The 16,083-nt window shown below is 35.2% G+C and overlaps 1 protein-coding gene across 3 annotated transcripts in view; it reads left to right on the top strand.

The window, feature by feature from the left end:
* Positions 1-16,083, top strand: part of LRBA (LPS responsive beige-like anchor protein) — a 503,590-nt gene that overhangs the window by 266,265 nt on the left and 221,242 nt on the right. For all 3 annotated transcript variants that reach the window (XM_053911800.1, XM_024569215.3, XM_045202618.2), the window contains exons 38-40: positions 3,929-4,053; positions 11,772-11,918; positions 14,405-14,541. In XM_053911800.1, the coding sequence (XP_053767775.1) occupies positions 3,929-4,053; positions 11,772-11,918; positions 14,405-14,541 (409 nt within the window). The remainder of the gene's footprint in view (positions 1-3,928; positions 4,054-11,771; positions 11,919-14,404; positions 14,542-16,083) is intronic.

Raw genomic sequence — 16,083 nt, 5'->3', positions numbered from 1 at the left:
GTAAAGGTTTTTTAAAAAGCAGGAAGACTATTAGATGACTTATAATTAGAAAAAGAGGATTAGATTTACATTGTAATTTTAATCTGACATTTTGACATGAGGCCAAAAATTGGGGAGAAATTACTAGAAAGAAAAGTTAGAACATTTAATTTCAGTATCATTCTCAACTTTCAAAGACACATGTATTCCTGTTAGTCAACCATTTAGTACTTGGCGGCTGCGTCCTGACAGGGGACTGAACTACATACAGCAACTTGGTAGAGAAGAAGGCTTTGTTTCCAGACCTCACGTAGAGAGCCCAGGCTCACATCCTTACCTTCCTTAACTTGCATATGTTTTTTGTGATATCTTTCTTTTAATTCGTAGTAATAATGGGTGAAGATGGAGTTTGTAAGTGTTGCATCATACAGTGTGAATATAACTTTGAGGGTAGGTACAGATATGTAGCAGTGTAGGTATGTAGTGGTGTAGACATACATTTGTAAGGTCTCAGAATAAGTGATTTCTCATCCATACTTGTATTTAGTTTATTTACTAACCATACCACGATGGTGACTCCAAAAAATCTAGTTAATTTATTTAGTTAATTCATACCATTACATAACGTTAATTCATAACGTTGGATCAGTATACCAAATTTGCCAATTTTTTATCCTAGTTCCCCTAGCAGGGTGGGACTTTGTGGGAGAGGCCAGCAGTATTCCTTAAATGAGAGTGAAATCTTTGTATGAATGATCAAAGTTACAGGAAGTTGATCACTGAAAGCTACACATTCCCTTTTTTGATTCTGTCTAAAATGACAAATCATGCGTCTTTTTTTGGTTATAGAACTTTATATACTGAGAGTATATGTTGTTGGAAGGAGGAGGGTTGAGGGGACAAAATATACTTTTATGCCCACTTTTGTTGCTGTGTAAATGACTTTAAACACGCTAGTAATTACCCTCATCTGAAAAAATGAGTATGACTTCTTTCCAAAGAACATGTATTACTCTCACCATCAGAAAATGGATGATAAATGTTATTGTTTCAGATGAGGCCAATAAGTATTCCATTATCAGCGACTTCCCCGAGGCCTTCTATCAGACTACATCACCTGGAGCCATGCTTTTTTACGGAGAGACTCTCAAAAAAAAGTGTTGAAATCGTTGCTGTCTAGGTGATTTTTGTAATCCATTCTACATCTGTGCTCAGCACTACGTGGTGTTTGCTTTGTCTTTGGATTGCTTTAAATTGTGCGGGAGGTAGACTACTCGTGTGGAGGCCGCAGTCTGAGACACAGCTCATTGTAAACATTCTCATGTGGCGGTATAAAGGTCTTCATTTTATCTGAATTGTATCTCAGTATTTTTTACTTTTGGTAGAATATTTACACTTGAAGACAGAAGTATATTGTTAGTATAAGTGAAACTTACCTTAAGAATTTTTTTACTATGCAACAAATTCTCAGTCCTGATGGATTGGTGCTTTTGTTTTAGCCAAATGTCACTACTGTGGCCATTTTTCGTTAGTGTCAAAGAGCACAAAAATACATAGTATAGTCCTTCCTTCCTTCTAATTTTGGTTATTATTCTGACAGATACTGTCTTTGAGTTACTTGGTAACTTGTGGTTTTATAATTCCTCTGGTTTTTCTACTGTTTGACACAACTGCTGCTACACGTGCTTCAGTAGCCATTGGATTTGACTTCACTCCTATGCATTGTACTACAATCTATTGTTACCCAATTTAGTAATAATTTTCTAATAGCAGCTTAGCATCTCTTATAATTTTAATTGTTATCAAGAAGAATGACATCGTTTAATTTGACTTAAAAGTTGGAAGGATGGATGAATGACAAATTAATAATTTACCACCTTTGCATAATACTGAAGCCTAGAATATTAGAAGGATTGATGGCAGAAAAGGTTAACAAATTTTAGCAGCTTTCATTAGCTTTACATGGTCATATGTTTGTGGTGCTGACTGAAATAGGTTCTGTAGGAGATCTCAGTCTAGGGAACTAATTACTTGTGCCGATTGCCGCACTGATGAATAGACCCTCATTGTATCATTCCCCTGAAGACGAGGAGCAGCCTGTGATTCACGACTGCATCCTGGCTGATATTTGATAATAATTTTAACAGATAAATGTAGGTAGGCAGAATGATGAAGTGCCTATCCAAGCTCCTTGACTATGAAAGCCAAGCACAGAGCCATCTGTTTGCCTTTTCCCCTCTCACCTAAGGAGAATTTTATTGTAATAATTGAGTTCAAACAACTGTTATCTTTTGCTTGTATGCATATTCTCTGTATTTCTCATTTCTTTTTAAATGATATCATACTAGTTTTCATTTAAAATGTAGTCAGCAAAGTAACAAAGAAAAAACGCTTTTTAATTTTTCATCTTGAGGGCTGCAGAGTTCACACTTCTTGGCGCTCCACTTCGGTGACGTTATTCTCCTTTCTGTGCTTGGTCGCAGTCAGCAAAGGGAGTCTTTGATGTTCTCACTGTCTGTCCAGCATTCCTAGAAACAGCACGGATTCCTGGTTTTTAAAAAAATATTTTCTTTAAATAATATTCTGTTTGTTGCCTATGTTTTTATTAATCTGGGATAATTTGTGATTGATAAAGTACTTATTTATGAATCTTCTGAATTTTTAAAGGTAGCATCTTTAAAACATCAAAATAGGGATAACTTACATGTGGGTATTTTGGGACTATCAATTGGTCAAGAATACTAATTTGTCAAAGCTGACAGGTACAATTTTATTAGCTCATGAAATACAAGTGAGATTTTATTTTATATTAGTCATTCCTTGCAGAAGTTTTGATTATGAATTTTTAAAATTTCATTATCAAAACATAGGTTTTTAATGCTGTGTATTTCAGTGAATAAACATATTCTGCGAAGATATTTTCTCATACTGTAACTGGAAAAAAACAACTCCATATTAGCATTTTCTTTATACAGTGTTTTCCAGCATGTTGGATCATGATTAGTTAACAGGAGGGAAAGCTGACATTTGTACATTGCCATATAAAGGGTCTACATAATTGGGGAAAATAGAGAAGTTGAATTGAATGAACCCTTTTCTAAAAAATGCATTTCCAAAAGTATGCTTTTGATATAACAATTATTGCACATCATATAGCATGTAGTTTTTAATTAAATATAAAAACAGACTACATAAAACAGAAATCCAATCTGATTTGCTTGAAAATAGATTGCTATTTTACTCTATAGGAATGGTTTATTTAAAAACAGTAAATGGAAAAGAAATGCATTTTCTTGTGTTGTTCTAAGCCTCAGGGGCTAAATGTAATGAATATTTTAAGAGATTATTTTAATTAAATTCCTGCACATCTAAACAGAGTAATATTTTATTATCACATACATAACCATGTAACTGAGATATTCATTAAAGTTAACACTTTCTGGACCAAGAATTCATGGTATGATTTACTGACCTTGTACAAAAAGGCACAAATTAGGAAGAAAAATGAAGGGGGACAGACTTTGATTAATATAGGTAATGCTATACCATATTTATAATAGCCTTTTCCCTATTCTGGTTTATAAATGCAGCCACAGAGAAAGGTGCCCTGCTGAGGCTGAAATGAGGCTGAAATCAGAGCACATGCCACTAGAGTGTGGGGAAACTGATCACACTGTCAGCAATTCATTTCAAAATGATGTATTTAGTGCTCATTTCACCTTCCAAGAAAAAGGAAAAGGAGTTCCTTAGACTGGAAGGTGATATTGTTATTTTCAAGGACATACCTAAGTTAAAGATTGCAGAAAGGGGAGTGTGAAGTGGAGGGAGAATTAAGGGGAAGGGGAGGGAAAAAAAGGCAGAGCAAACAAGGAGAGCTTTATGCAGAAATTCAGTGCTACCACGCTGTTTGATAATTGCTAACATATGTGGCTTCTCTGTTTCATTGTAGTCGTCCTCGTGAGTTCTGGCGCCTTGACTACTGGGAAGATGACTTGCGGCGCCGGCGACGATTTGTGCGTAACCCTCTAGGATCGACACATCCTGAAGCGACACTAAAAACAGCCGTGGAACATGGTCAGTGTATAAACCAGTCCTTGCCAGTAGCAGCAGGTAGAGCACTTGGTAATGAAGAGCATAACTTCATTATTACAAGGCACTGTAAAATGGTCCAACACCACATTTCATAGTTACTCACCCCAGAAGGAGAAGTTAAATTTTTTTATAGTTAGTGTAGGGTCCTATTAAATTATGGTGTCAAATGTATTTATTTATTATGTTACACATGCAAAACTTACTTAACATAGATCCTTTGTTTCAGAGGAGGAGGATAAAATATCTCTCCTTTTAAGTGACACATTCAGCTTTGAGTAAATTAATCCAGGACGCCTGCCTTAAATCCATGAATATCAGAAAGACAGCATTTACAAACCAAATAGGTTTCTAGGCTCTGTTGTGTGTGTATGATTTTCCCTCCAACACAGTATTTTAGCATGAGATTATGAAGTGGGAGAGATAGTAATAAATGTCCAAGTGCCTGGATACTTTCTGAGCCTTGATTTGTAGATGGTTGTGACAGATGGCTCCTGGAAAAAGAGAATAGACATTATTTTCCAACGTTCCTGTTCTGCATCATCTTCTTATCAGAGCTTAACAAAACATTTTTCCCCTGTTTGGTATAATGCATATCACTATGATTCAGTTTAGTTAGAAGCCTGATGAGCATATTGGAAAGACTGAAAAAGCCCTTTGGATTGGAGGATTTATTCTCTTTGGGCATATGATTTCATTTAATATTTTAATAATTTTTGAAAGTGAATTAAGATATATTGATTAAGGAGGAAAATGTCCCTCTTTACATTAAAATTACTTTGACTTTATAAAATATAAACTGGTTATTTTTTGATAAGAAATAATTTTGTTTTCCCTTTTATATAGTATTAGTTTAAGATACAGCAGCTTATGGTTAAATGATAGTATCTAATATACAAAATATATGTTAAATTACATTCAATAAAGCTATTAAGAATTTAGATTAAAAGTATGTGATCCTAGGTTTGGCCTCAGCCAGGCAGTTTAACCTCTTGCACTCAGCCTTAAAGAGCCATTTCTGGAAGAAAATGTCCACAATATGTCATCAGATATAACACCAAATGTGACATCAGTCCTTTAAAATAAATGATCATACAGAGAATAGTCAATAACAAAGTGATCTAAAAGCAATAATAGTCTCGGAGCCCTACATCTTCAACTGCAGGAGGTGGAGAAGGAGAAATAAGATGGGGAATTAATTAGGCCACTTTTGCTTTTAAGGATCATGTACTGTTTATGTGGTGTTACAGATTTCAGAGTCATATATATTTTTTTCTTTCCTGTTTTTGTTTTTGTTTTGCTTTTGGTTAATGACCCTTACATTGGAAAAATCAGCCTTTTTGTGGTTTTTATCCTTTGCAGTCAAACAGATGTTACCATGTGCCCTTAAAATTTAATAGGTATTTTTCTGTCTTCTTAACTGTCATTTCACATTGAGCTGTGAGTTCTGAAGTCAGTGAATGAAAACGTTAGGAAAATTTTTCATTTTATATCTGGAGAGAGGGACTTCTTTCTAAAATTACATAGAGGCAAACTGTTAATGCTTTTACTTGAAAGAAATATCAGTAACTGAATTTAAAATTTGTGATATAGATTTAATTAAAGCACTTATTAAAATCTGTTTTTATAAAAAATAGTATATTTACCCTTTAACCATTTTGAGGAATGTAAGCTTCCTTATAATTAATAAATTTTAATCTTATTGTTCAATTTTACATTTTAAGATAATATCTCAAATTTTTTAATGCTAAGAGGCTGATTTAAGAAAGGTATTTATTAGCAGCGTTTACTGTCATTTAATTAAGACTTTTTATATCTTGTATAGAAGCAGATTTCAGTCTAAATGCTCCAAATAGTAATTGAAAGATTAATATAATATCAATTACTTATCTATATTTTATTATGCATTTTCACATAGAGAGAGAACTTCAGTTAAGTGTTTTATTCAGTTTCATTCTGCTTGGTAACTTTTTACACTAATCTTATAATGGCTAATATTTAAAAGGCTCTGAAAAGATTAAAAACAAAAATTTAAATCTGAAATGTATATTTTAAAAAATTAATCAAATGTGCAGGAGATTCTTCAGTAGTTTTTCAATTAAGATAAGTCATAGTTAAAATTTTTTGAAAAAGGCACAAACTCTAATCATACTTTGTATATAGTTTTTTTAAATAATAAGGAAATATTAGACAGTTTTGGAACTCAGTGCATACATTGTACTATATTAGTTTGATGTCATAATTTATGCTAATATGTAAGCAAAGAGCTTACTTTTAAATTATTTTATTAAATAATTTTACAGTTGAAATTCACTTTTAATTTTGTGTTAGTTATGAAAGTGTTTGTTTTTAATACTAAATAACAATAGGAAGCTAATGAAAATAAACATATTAAGAGTCAAGAATGCCAAATAAAACAGTACAATCAAAAAACAGTTGAAATTCCAGAATTTAGCATGAATAAATACTATGCTTTAATGTGGAATTTGAATACTTAAAATAGATATTACTGAGGCTAATGGGTCAGTTTTATATTGTTTTATGACTTCTCACTTTTGTTTATAATTGATTTAACGAAGGAGACAGGACATTTTGAAAATGCAGAATCCTAAAACATCGTGAAGTATATTATCATCATCAGAGGATGACATCTAAATAGAAATGCTGTTGAGATTAGTTATATATTTTAGTCGTAAGAGCCATCTTTTTTATGGATTGATGAGATTCGAAGGAGAGCCTCTGGTGTAAAGGTGGCAGAGTAAATACCTGAAGAGTGATGTTCTCCGTTCGGGCGATCAATACTAGCCCCGTGACTCCACTTCTGGCTACCTTCTAGTTAAAAACAAATTTTTTAATTCTGACAATTTAATTGCCCTTCCCAAGTTCACATTAACTTGCTTGGGGAAAAGGGCTTTGGGTAATTTTTCAAAGAGAGACCCTCCAAAGTGGTTATTTATAAAAGTCATTTTGTAATGGGAGATTTCTTTAACTTTGCAGAAACTGCATCATGTTTTTAAATTAAAACTAATACTTCCTCTTATGATTAAATATTCTTTATGGAAATTAGCAGCAAGCAGAGGTGGATATTTGATTCTTTGGGGCATTTTCTTCCCTTTTATAGTTTTAAAATTTATTAGAAATCACTCATAATTATTCTTAACAGTCTTCTAATGCCCAGAACCTAGTTTGTCAGCTATTTATTATCACAGCATTTAAATATGGAAAGAATGTAAGTCTAGTCTAACACTATTCTTTACAAAAGGGGAAACTGAGGACACAAAGGACCAGCATGATTCTTGGTAGATGTAGGAGCCCAGGTAACCCATGATTAGTCAGATTTTTTTTTTTTTTTTACCATCGTTCTATGCTGTCTTCTAAAATCCATTGTTAAATTAATGGGAATTTTATATTCAAATTAAAGCCACATGAAACATGTTTTAAATGGTAGAAAATTGGTTTTAATTCAAACACTAAAAGAGCTTAGCAGTAGAATCCTATTGAATTCAAGACATTTTTATTTTGTAGAGACTGTGCATGCTTATAGAAATATATGAGGAGGATTTAACATAGTTTAAAAAGTATCTTGTAATCATATGGAATGATACAAGTACCTCATCTGGTTTTGTAGTGATGACAGACCATGTAAAGATCCTAAATGATGCCATTCTCTCAGAACTTCAATAATGCCAGATGCTATTTCCTTCTTCTTACATATCCACACACACTAGCTTCTCTCTCTAACACTTGTAAGGGACCCATGATCATTGGGAGATGAACTTGGTTTGTTCCCCTAATCATTCTTTGTAGCTTCACTAATTTTTCTTAGAGTGAATCTTCTTGACTTGGAAACCTTTGGAAACTGCACAAACTATACAAAATGGAATTATTTTAGGATAATAGTTCTGTGTAAGACATTCTTTCTGTTTCTTGTTAAGAATGAACAGTTATGGTATGTGCTTCACATCACACTAAGTGGATGCCCATATTTATTTTATATACATTTGAGGTCACTGTGTTATTTCAGTAGTAATCTTTCTTTTTTTTAATGAAGTGTCTTCATTCTTAATGTATAAACTTTTGCCATAATATGGACTACTGATTACTAGTTCACTGGTGCAGTAGAGTTTTAGAAGGAGATTTATATATCATAGGTGCAACAGTATTCTGTGTTCTTATTCTGTTTTAATTTTATTTACCCAGCCTGTTTTGAATATGGATGAATCAACTCATGTCCACTGGTAGCTCTAAAGAACCTGCACTTTACTTTTTGGAGAACCAGCTATTTTCTGAGTCTGCCTATAGCTCTTAGCTTTAGTGACTCAAAAGTCATGATTCAAAGGAAGCATTTTTGACAGATTTATCCAATTTATGTAACAATTGCCCTCTAGTTATTAAATTAGAGTAAATATTAACTAGAATAAAATGTGAGATTAGACGAAGGCAATCTGTTAATAGTGATACGAAAATTTAAACAGTTACCATGTTTGGTAGTAATTTTATTATCCAGAAAAGATCTGAATCAAGCTTTAAAATTGAACCAAAAGTATGTTCTGACTTCATCCAATTGAACTTTTATACAAGCATACAATATACTCACAGAAGATACCAAAATGCTTGATACTTGTTTCAGTGGTTGATTGAGGGCAAGGCAAACTTTCCTTTGCCTTATACTTTTCCCAGCGCATAAACATGATAATTATCTTTTATTTTATGCTTGGGACAGTTTTGTTCTAATTTTGAAAACAAAACAAAGTTCTTTAGCAGAAAGCTATTAGGCCACTGAGGATTGAACGCCAGCGCATGTGGTGTGTGTTAGAGCGCTGTTGGTGATTTTACTGCTGCTAACTTAAAATCCTCCAGGGGGAGTTAATTACAGGAAAACCATTCTAAATATCAGTAAGCTGCATATTTTCCATGACAAGAGGTTTTTCAGTTGAGGTTGAACAATTCCAGAATCTGAGCTTGTAAAAATAAGTAAATAAATAAAAAGTGGGTGTGTGTATGTGTATAGTAGGCCTATAGTACTTTAAAATTTTTTCATAAAATTTTATTTAATTCAGAAGTTACTGTGTTTTAATGTGTCAGCATGATGAAAACATATTAAAAACACTTTAAATTCCAGTTGCAAGGAATAAAAAATTATATTTAATGGTCATTTAAGTGAATGTGAATTTATTTACTGAGTTATTTTATATTTCCACTGGCTACTATCATTTTTTTTGTAAATGTTTGCAGATTAAAGCCCCCCCCCTTTTTTTCAAATCAACTTGGTATATTTTGCAACATGCATGGCAATAATCAGAGAAAGTAATGATTGAGGTGTTGAATTTAGTTGTTTTTTTATATGTTTGGCATATGTTCGTAATATGTAGGTTTGGAAATGAATTCATTTTTATTCTTTGCTTTTTTAAAATTATAATACTGACATAACCTTTTAAAATGTGCCATGTAAAACTTAAGAATAGTGAATTAACCAGTAGATTACGTATCTGTTCATATTTGCATAGTGGTAAGAGCCCAGATTCTGGTGCCCCAGACCCCTGACTCTACTTAGTAGCTGTGTTGCCTTGGGCAAGTTATAGAACCTTCTCTGAGCCTGTTTATTCATCTGAAAAGGAGAAGTCAGAAGGGGGCTTTATGAGAATTAAATGAGTTAAATATGTAAAGTGCTTTGAACACTCCCTGGCACACGGTTAGTGTTCTTTAATATTAGCATTATTATGATTTCTGCTTTGACAGAGGGATTTAAATCTGGGAAATGAGAATGTAACATGCTGACTTTGTACAAAAGTCCGGCAGTTGTTAATTAAGTATAGTGTACTTCATACGAAAATGTAGACAATGGTGATTTCTCTTAGATTTCTCGGTGGCCAGTTTATTTTTAGTAAACTGGAAAAGGCCTTGTTCGGGCTAAGGGCAGAGTGTTTATGATTTCAAAGGAAGGAAATGCAAATACTTGCAATATAAACAATGACATAAAAATTCATACTGCTATTGTCTTAAAAATTATTGGGTTTGGGTATATTTCTTTGTAGCTTGTAAAAATATAAAGCTGTTTAAATTAGATACTTAAAATTTTTTTCAAATATTTATTGAGACTTGCATATGTGTGCAGCATAGGAAAATAAGATTTTACTTACCACGTAGAGGATATTGAAAGTTAAATATAAAAAGCTGCTTTCTATGACTTTGTTATTTAATAGAAAGTACCTATGTTTTTTTAAGTAGTGCCATTAGTATTGTATGTAAATGATATATAGGGTGAACTCACAGTAAATATAATAAAAATAAACTTTTAACATTATCCATATGATGACTATTGAATTCAACGAACCTTTGATTTCTCAGGATAATCAGGTAACACACACATAATTTAATTATTTAGCATAAATTGTATAGATAAATATTAGTCATGTTACTGCAAACTGAGCGCTTTATCCTTTGTGGGTTTTGGATGCAGTGCCCAGGCAGAAACTGCAGTGGGGAGCAGAAAGCACGGCCATGTGATTTCCATATCAATAGCTGCTGCCTGGGCGGGTCAGGTGCTTTGCCTCTGGGATTTCCCTAGCTGGAAGCCAGGGCTAGAAGGAAGGACGAGGCTAAACTTTCCCTTATGTGACACTGTGAGCTTTCAAAATTCACAGTCCAGCAGTTGGTATCTGCTTTTACGAATTTCTTAAGGAGAAAGGTGCTCAGCAGCCCAGTCACTCTGCAGGGAGGTGGGTTTTTGAAGTCAGAACCAGGGGTTTTCAGTGCTTTCCCCTTTCGGCTCTAGGTGCTCTGCAGAGCTTTCCCCTCACTGTTTGGATTTGCTGTCCCCTTCCCTCTGTCCGCTCCTGTCCTGCAGCCTGAACAGTGCCTCCAGTCTGTGCTGCTCTCTCCACGGGCTGCTGCAGCTCAGGCAGTGGGAGGCTCTCTGCCCAGATGCCTCTCATCCCAGGCTTTCTGTTATGGTTGCCCCCGGGGTGTCTTAGCCCTTTAGTTTAAACACATGGAGGAGGTAGTGTTTGAGCCTCCACTTAGTTTCCACACTGCCTTGCTCTTGGTATTTGTCTAACGGCTGAAGTGGGGGTGTGGGTGGGGTGAAATGTGGGCAAGGGCAAGGTGAAGGAAGGAGGGAGAATGGAGTTAGGAAGAGAAGGCAGCTTCCAAGAGCTGCTAGAGCTTTATGAGTGTCAGACGGGTCTTCAGGATGTGGTCTAAATCCTCATTGGCTGTGACTCTCCTATCTCTGGCCCTTCTTCCTCTGGATTCTCCTTCACAGCCACTTCCCAACCATTTCATAATGCTTGTCACTATAATATTATTCCAGGAATGAATCAGTCTTTCTTATTTTTCAGTGTTAGGTGGATATTGTTTGTAAAAGTAGGTTCAGATTTTTTCTACTGACAAATTTCCAAAAATGTGCTGCTTTTGACCCCTCTCCAGCCCTAACTATAAGTAAATAAATGGTTCTGTGAGCGGTGCAAGGGTCACATTTAATGGGATTAGAGTGCTTGTTCAGGGTAACGTTAAACTCGGTTTGGGGAATCATGTTTGTCAAAATGAATATGTGTGCCATCCCAATCACCCTCCCCACTGTGGATGAATGTGTAAAAATGATTGACCATCTTTGGCCACCTAGCCTTACCTCAGTTCCCTGCCCCTCTGCCAAAGTACTCTTCCCAGGGCTGATGGACAGCTTTGTTTCCTTTTCATTTCAGCTGCAGATGAAGATATCCTTGCTAAAGGAAAACAGTCCATCAAGAGTCAGGCTTTAGGAAATCAGAACTCAGAAAACGAGGTTCTCCTGGAAGGCGACGACGATACTCTGTCATCCGTGGACGAGAAAGATTTAGAGAATCTTGCCGGTAAATTCAGTGATTGTGCAGCTATTTCAGCTAGCTCTGGGCCAATAAGCATCTAATCACTTACTTTTTCAGCTGAGACTGCTACTAAGTTCACACCCACAATTACTTTAGATATAAAAATTTTGTGTTCCTTCAAGCATTGTCCTCTTAATCTTCAACACTTTCTCCTTTGTTTTCCTATTCTATTCATTATGCTCATTTAAAAAATAATTTTCACTGAAAAAGAAAAAAAAAAGTTTAAAAGCAGCAACAACAAAACAAAATTGCTTCACCCATCCCACGAGAGTTACCTAATCTCTATAATATATGAGTTGTAAGTGAAATTCTGCCAACTGTTTTGTAAATAAAGCTTGGAGGCAGGTGAGCTATTTGCTTTGATATACAGGTCTTCGTGAACATGTTGCATATACATTTAACTCTCTCAAAAAATCCATTTCAAGAATGCTGTGGCTTTACACAGGATTCACATATTTTACCTGATGTAGAAATTTTGATTTGCACTCTGAAGATTTTCAGTTTTACTTCCCTTATGGGAAAAATTCTCTTGTTTAGCCTGAAATTTTAGTCATTCATTAAATGGCCTTTTTTTAAATGCCTGTGGCTCTGTTCCTCAAGGAGGAAAGTCTGAAAGACTATGATTTCTTTAGGGAAAAATATATCATCTATTTTGATAATTTCCATTTAAGAGAAAAGACATTAGGAACCTTACGTTTAATGGCATATATCTGCAGCCTGTACTACTACGCAGTGAATGCTAATGAAAGGCCGAAGTGGATGATGGCATCTTCTTCTGTGTAAAGTAAAATCCCATTAGTTGGAGCACAGTGTTAAGGGGTTTCAGACAGGAGTAGAGAATAAGGTGGACAGCACTCTTCTCTAGTCTTTTCCTTCATATCCATTTACCTATTTCCTTCTTCTTTATTGTGCTTGCATTCTTGCTACTAGTAATGCATTCATACAGTAATAGAGGTGAAAGGGGAGTTTAATTATATAATCCTGACAATGGCAATAGGATTAAGAAGTAATCCACACTAATAAAGTGGTGTGGGTTAGAAATGAAGTGGAAATTGTCAGGGGTCTTCTTTAGGACCTAGGCTGCCCTAGCTCCTGCAGCTGTCTGCCTACCCTGTAATTGAATGTCTGAGAGTGATTGAAAAAATGTTATTTCTTCTCAGGATTACATGCTAATGTACAGAGGGCAAAGGAGACAGCAAAAGAACACATAGCTGCTTATTTCATCCATTTATAGGGATGAGCTTTGGGAAATCATGGCTGTTCCACAGCTATCTGCTGCCCATCTGCAGGCACAATGTATTTGTACATTGGGAATAGAGGGCAAAACCTGCTCTGATCTCCACAGAGCATCCCTTCTATTGTCCTACTGGCACACATTAAGATTGATGTGAGATTAAGGACCAACACCCTTCTAACAATCAATGGAAATGTCAATTCATCTGAATTTTGAAACACTTATTCACCCATCGATTACCTGAATAGGTGTGCCGTGTTTGTAGGCACTATATTAATTCAGACCTCTAAGTGCCGATCTTCTCAGGCTGTTTTCTTCACCTAGAGGTTTGTGCAGTGAGAAGCTGACGTGGGATATCAAATTCTTATGCATCAATCTTTACATAAACATATATGTGTATATAATATGATAATTGTTTTTAGTCCTTATTTTAAGTTTAGCTCTAATACACTTTGTGCTCTTCTATCTGTATTGAATCTATTGTTTTCAGTAGCAGGCTGATTTGTCTCTTTGATAAGCCCTGTGGAGATTTGATTATTCCAATAAAAATTCATTCACTTGGAAACCCACCCTCCAGCTGTTTACTCCCAGAGTCCCTGAACTACACTAATATTAGATTTGGAAGCACTGAACAATATTTAACAGTGGAAAGGAAGGCTTAGGAAATAAGTATTTTTACCAATCTTTCATGGGGAAAGTTGTTATGGAAGAGGTTTTATGTCAACCTGGCACAAAATCTTTACCAAACAATGTGGTGCAGTGTTTCTCACTTTGCTAATAAGCTAGTGATCTTTTTGTAATCACGCCTCAGCCAAACTCTAAGCTAACCTCTGGCCTGGGGAGCCTATTGAGTCCTCCTTGCTCCTGGTTGTTGCTCCATGTTGTTTGATAGCCTGAGGCTTGCTTTCTAAATGGAATGTGGATGGACTTATTTAGGCAGAGCTGCCCTTTTACCAGGAGATTAGACCAAACCTTTGCAGACTCCCTGTAAAATAATTGCTTTCTAGTTTACTGTTACAATTAATCGCCTATTATAAATCTCTTAGTATGAGAATTCTAACTTTGCAATTTCGGAGGAAGTTTTTTTGAGGGGGCAAAATTTGTAAGTGTAGGAGTTGGCAGGCAATTTGGTGCTAGAGGTGAGAGTTTTAAAATTAAATAAAATTTCTGCATAAACCTATTTGAATTTTTGAAAAATGTCATTCCAACTCCTGCGGCTTGCCTTTTCACTTGGCAGGTCCTGTTAGCCTCAGCACACCAGCCCAGCTTGTGGCCCCCTCTGTGGTAGCGAAGGGCATTCTCTCTGTCACCTCCTCCGAACTCTATTTTGAGGTGGATGAAGAGGACCCCAACTTCAAGAACATCGACCCCAAGGTGAGAAAATGAGGGGCGGGTTTCATTTTTACGGAGTTTTATTTTTCTTGGATGGGATGGTGCGCTGAAGTAGGGTTAGCATGGGTGAATCTGACAGACTTAGTTTGAATTTCTTGCTGATGTCCCTCTGCCTGTGTGCAAGGCAGCTCTTCTCTTTAGCTTATGGTTCCCTTACCAGCTAGTTAGATTGTTGAAGTTCATTTAGATTCAAAACAATTCCCGCTTAATTGCTTTTATCATTAGCTCATTCAAGGGTGGGGGTGAACCTCAGGGGGTATCTTCTATAGATATATTTTCCATCAAAGGGTCCAGGATAAATTAGGCTACACAGCTCAATGAGATTGACAGAGGAGTTATTTTGTTTAGCCTTTATATTTTCTGGATATGATACCAATATATCTCTCTCCTTGCTTTGTCCTCATGACTTGCTACTCTGTCGTGCATGCGTGTCTCGTGTGTGTGAGAGATACCTCTGGTTCCCATTACCTGTAGTTGGTTTTACAAGGCACTGCATAATTTCCTATTCTCAGATGAAAATGTAATTTCCCCTTTAAAATGTATTTCTGATTACTTTTCAGACCTTGGCAACTTTATTTTACTAAGAAACGTTTGTAACACAGCCATAAAGCCAAAATTAGGTTTATTTTATGAAAGTGAATGGCCAAATTTGTTCTGAGAGGAAGCAGTCTCTTTTAAATGAGCGAAATAAGTATCTTGTAGAAAGAGAAGTTAAAAAAACTGGGATACTTTATTTTACAGACTGATAGCTTGTGTGGGGGGGTGTGTACATACTACATACATATATACATGCATACACACACATATACATTCTGCATTCATTGATGGGAGGTTCTTTGGTTTTATAATCATGTAAATTACTAAATTTTAGTGATTTAGAAGTATTTCAAAATAGTTCTTGATGAAAATGTTATAATTTTATTGAAAACTTTACAGAGCCGTCTTGTGTTACGTGTGTTTCTAGCACAATGTCTCAAAATTGCTGCCTTTATTGAGATAGGATTTGGTAGACTGTATGAAAGGCAGATTACAATGAAACAGGTTATTTTGACCTTGATAATTCAGCTAATCCATTGTAGAGAAAACTGTAATTCAGATTTTGCATCACCTAGAAACAATGTTTATTTTGTTGCAGAACTGAAAATGTCTGAAAATGTATTTTAGTTGCTTTAGGAAAGAAAGGTAACCAAAATTACTTACATTCTCTAATTTATGGTAATTTGTGAGTTTAAGAAGCTGAAATTTAACTCAGAATATTCTATGCTTTGGGGCATACATGGCTTAAAATCTAAATTGTAATGTAAAGGTATATAAGTATTGTGCTCAATATTAGAATCTTTGCCAGTCTTTGTAATTAGGCTCTTTAAAGTTATTTACTCCTTTGGGGGAAGTTACAACATATTTCTCTCTGATCTTACTTTGTGCAGCATCATTAAAGTAATTTTTTTCCCTTGTTGCATGGGCAATACAGGGATCTTTTACCCTAATCACAGAAACTGCTTATAACACCCCCAAATGCCTAAT

This window comes from Desmodus rotundus, chromosome 9, assembly GCF_022682495.2.
Source record: "Desmodus rotundus isolate HL8 chromosome 9, HLdesRot8A.1, whole genome shotgun sequence".
In the NCBI taxonomy this organism is placed as follows: Eukaryota; Metazoa; Chordata; class Mammalia; order Chiroptera; family Phyllostomidae; genus Desmodus; species Desmodus rotundus.
The sequence above is the reverse complement of the archived record's forward strand: the minus strand, read 5'-3'. Positions and strand labels throughout refer to the sequence as shown.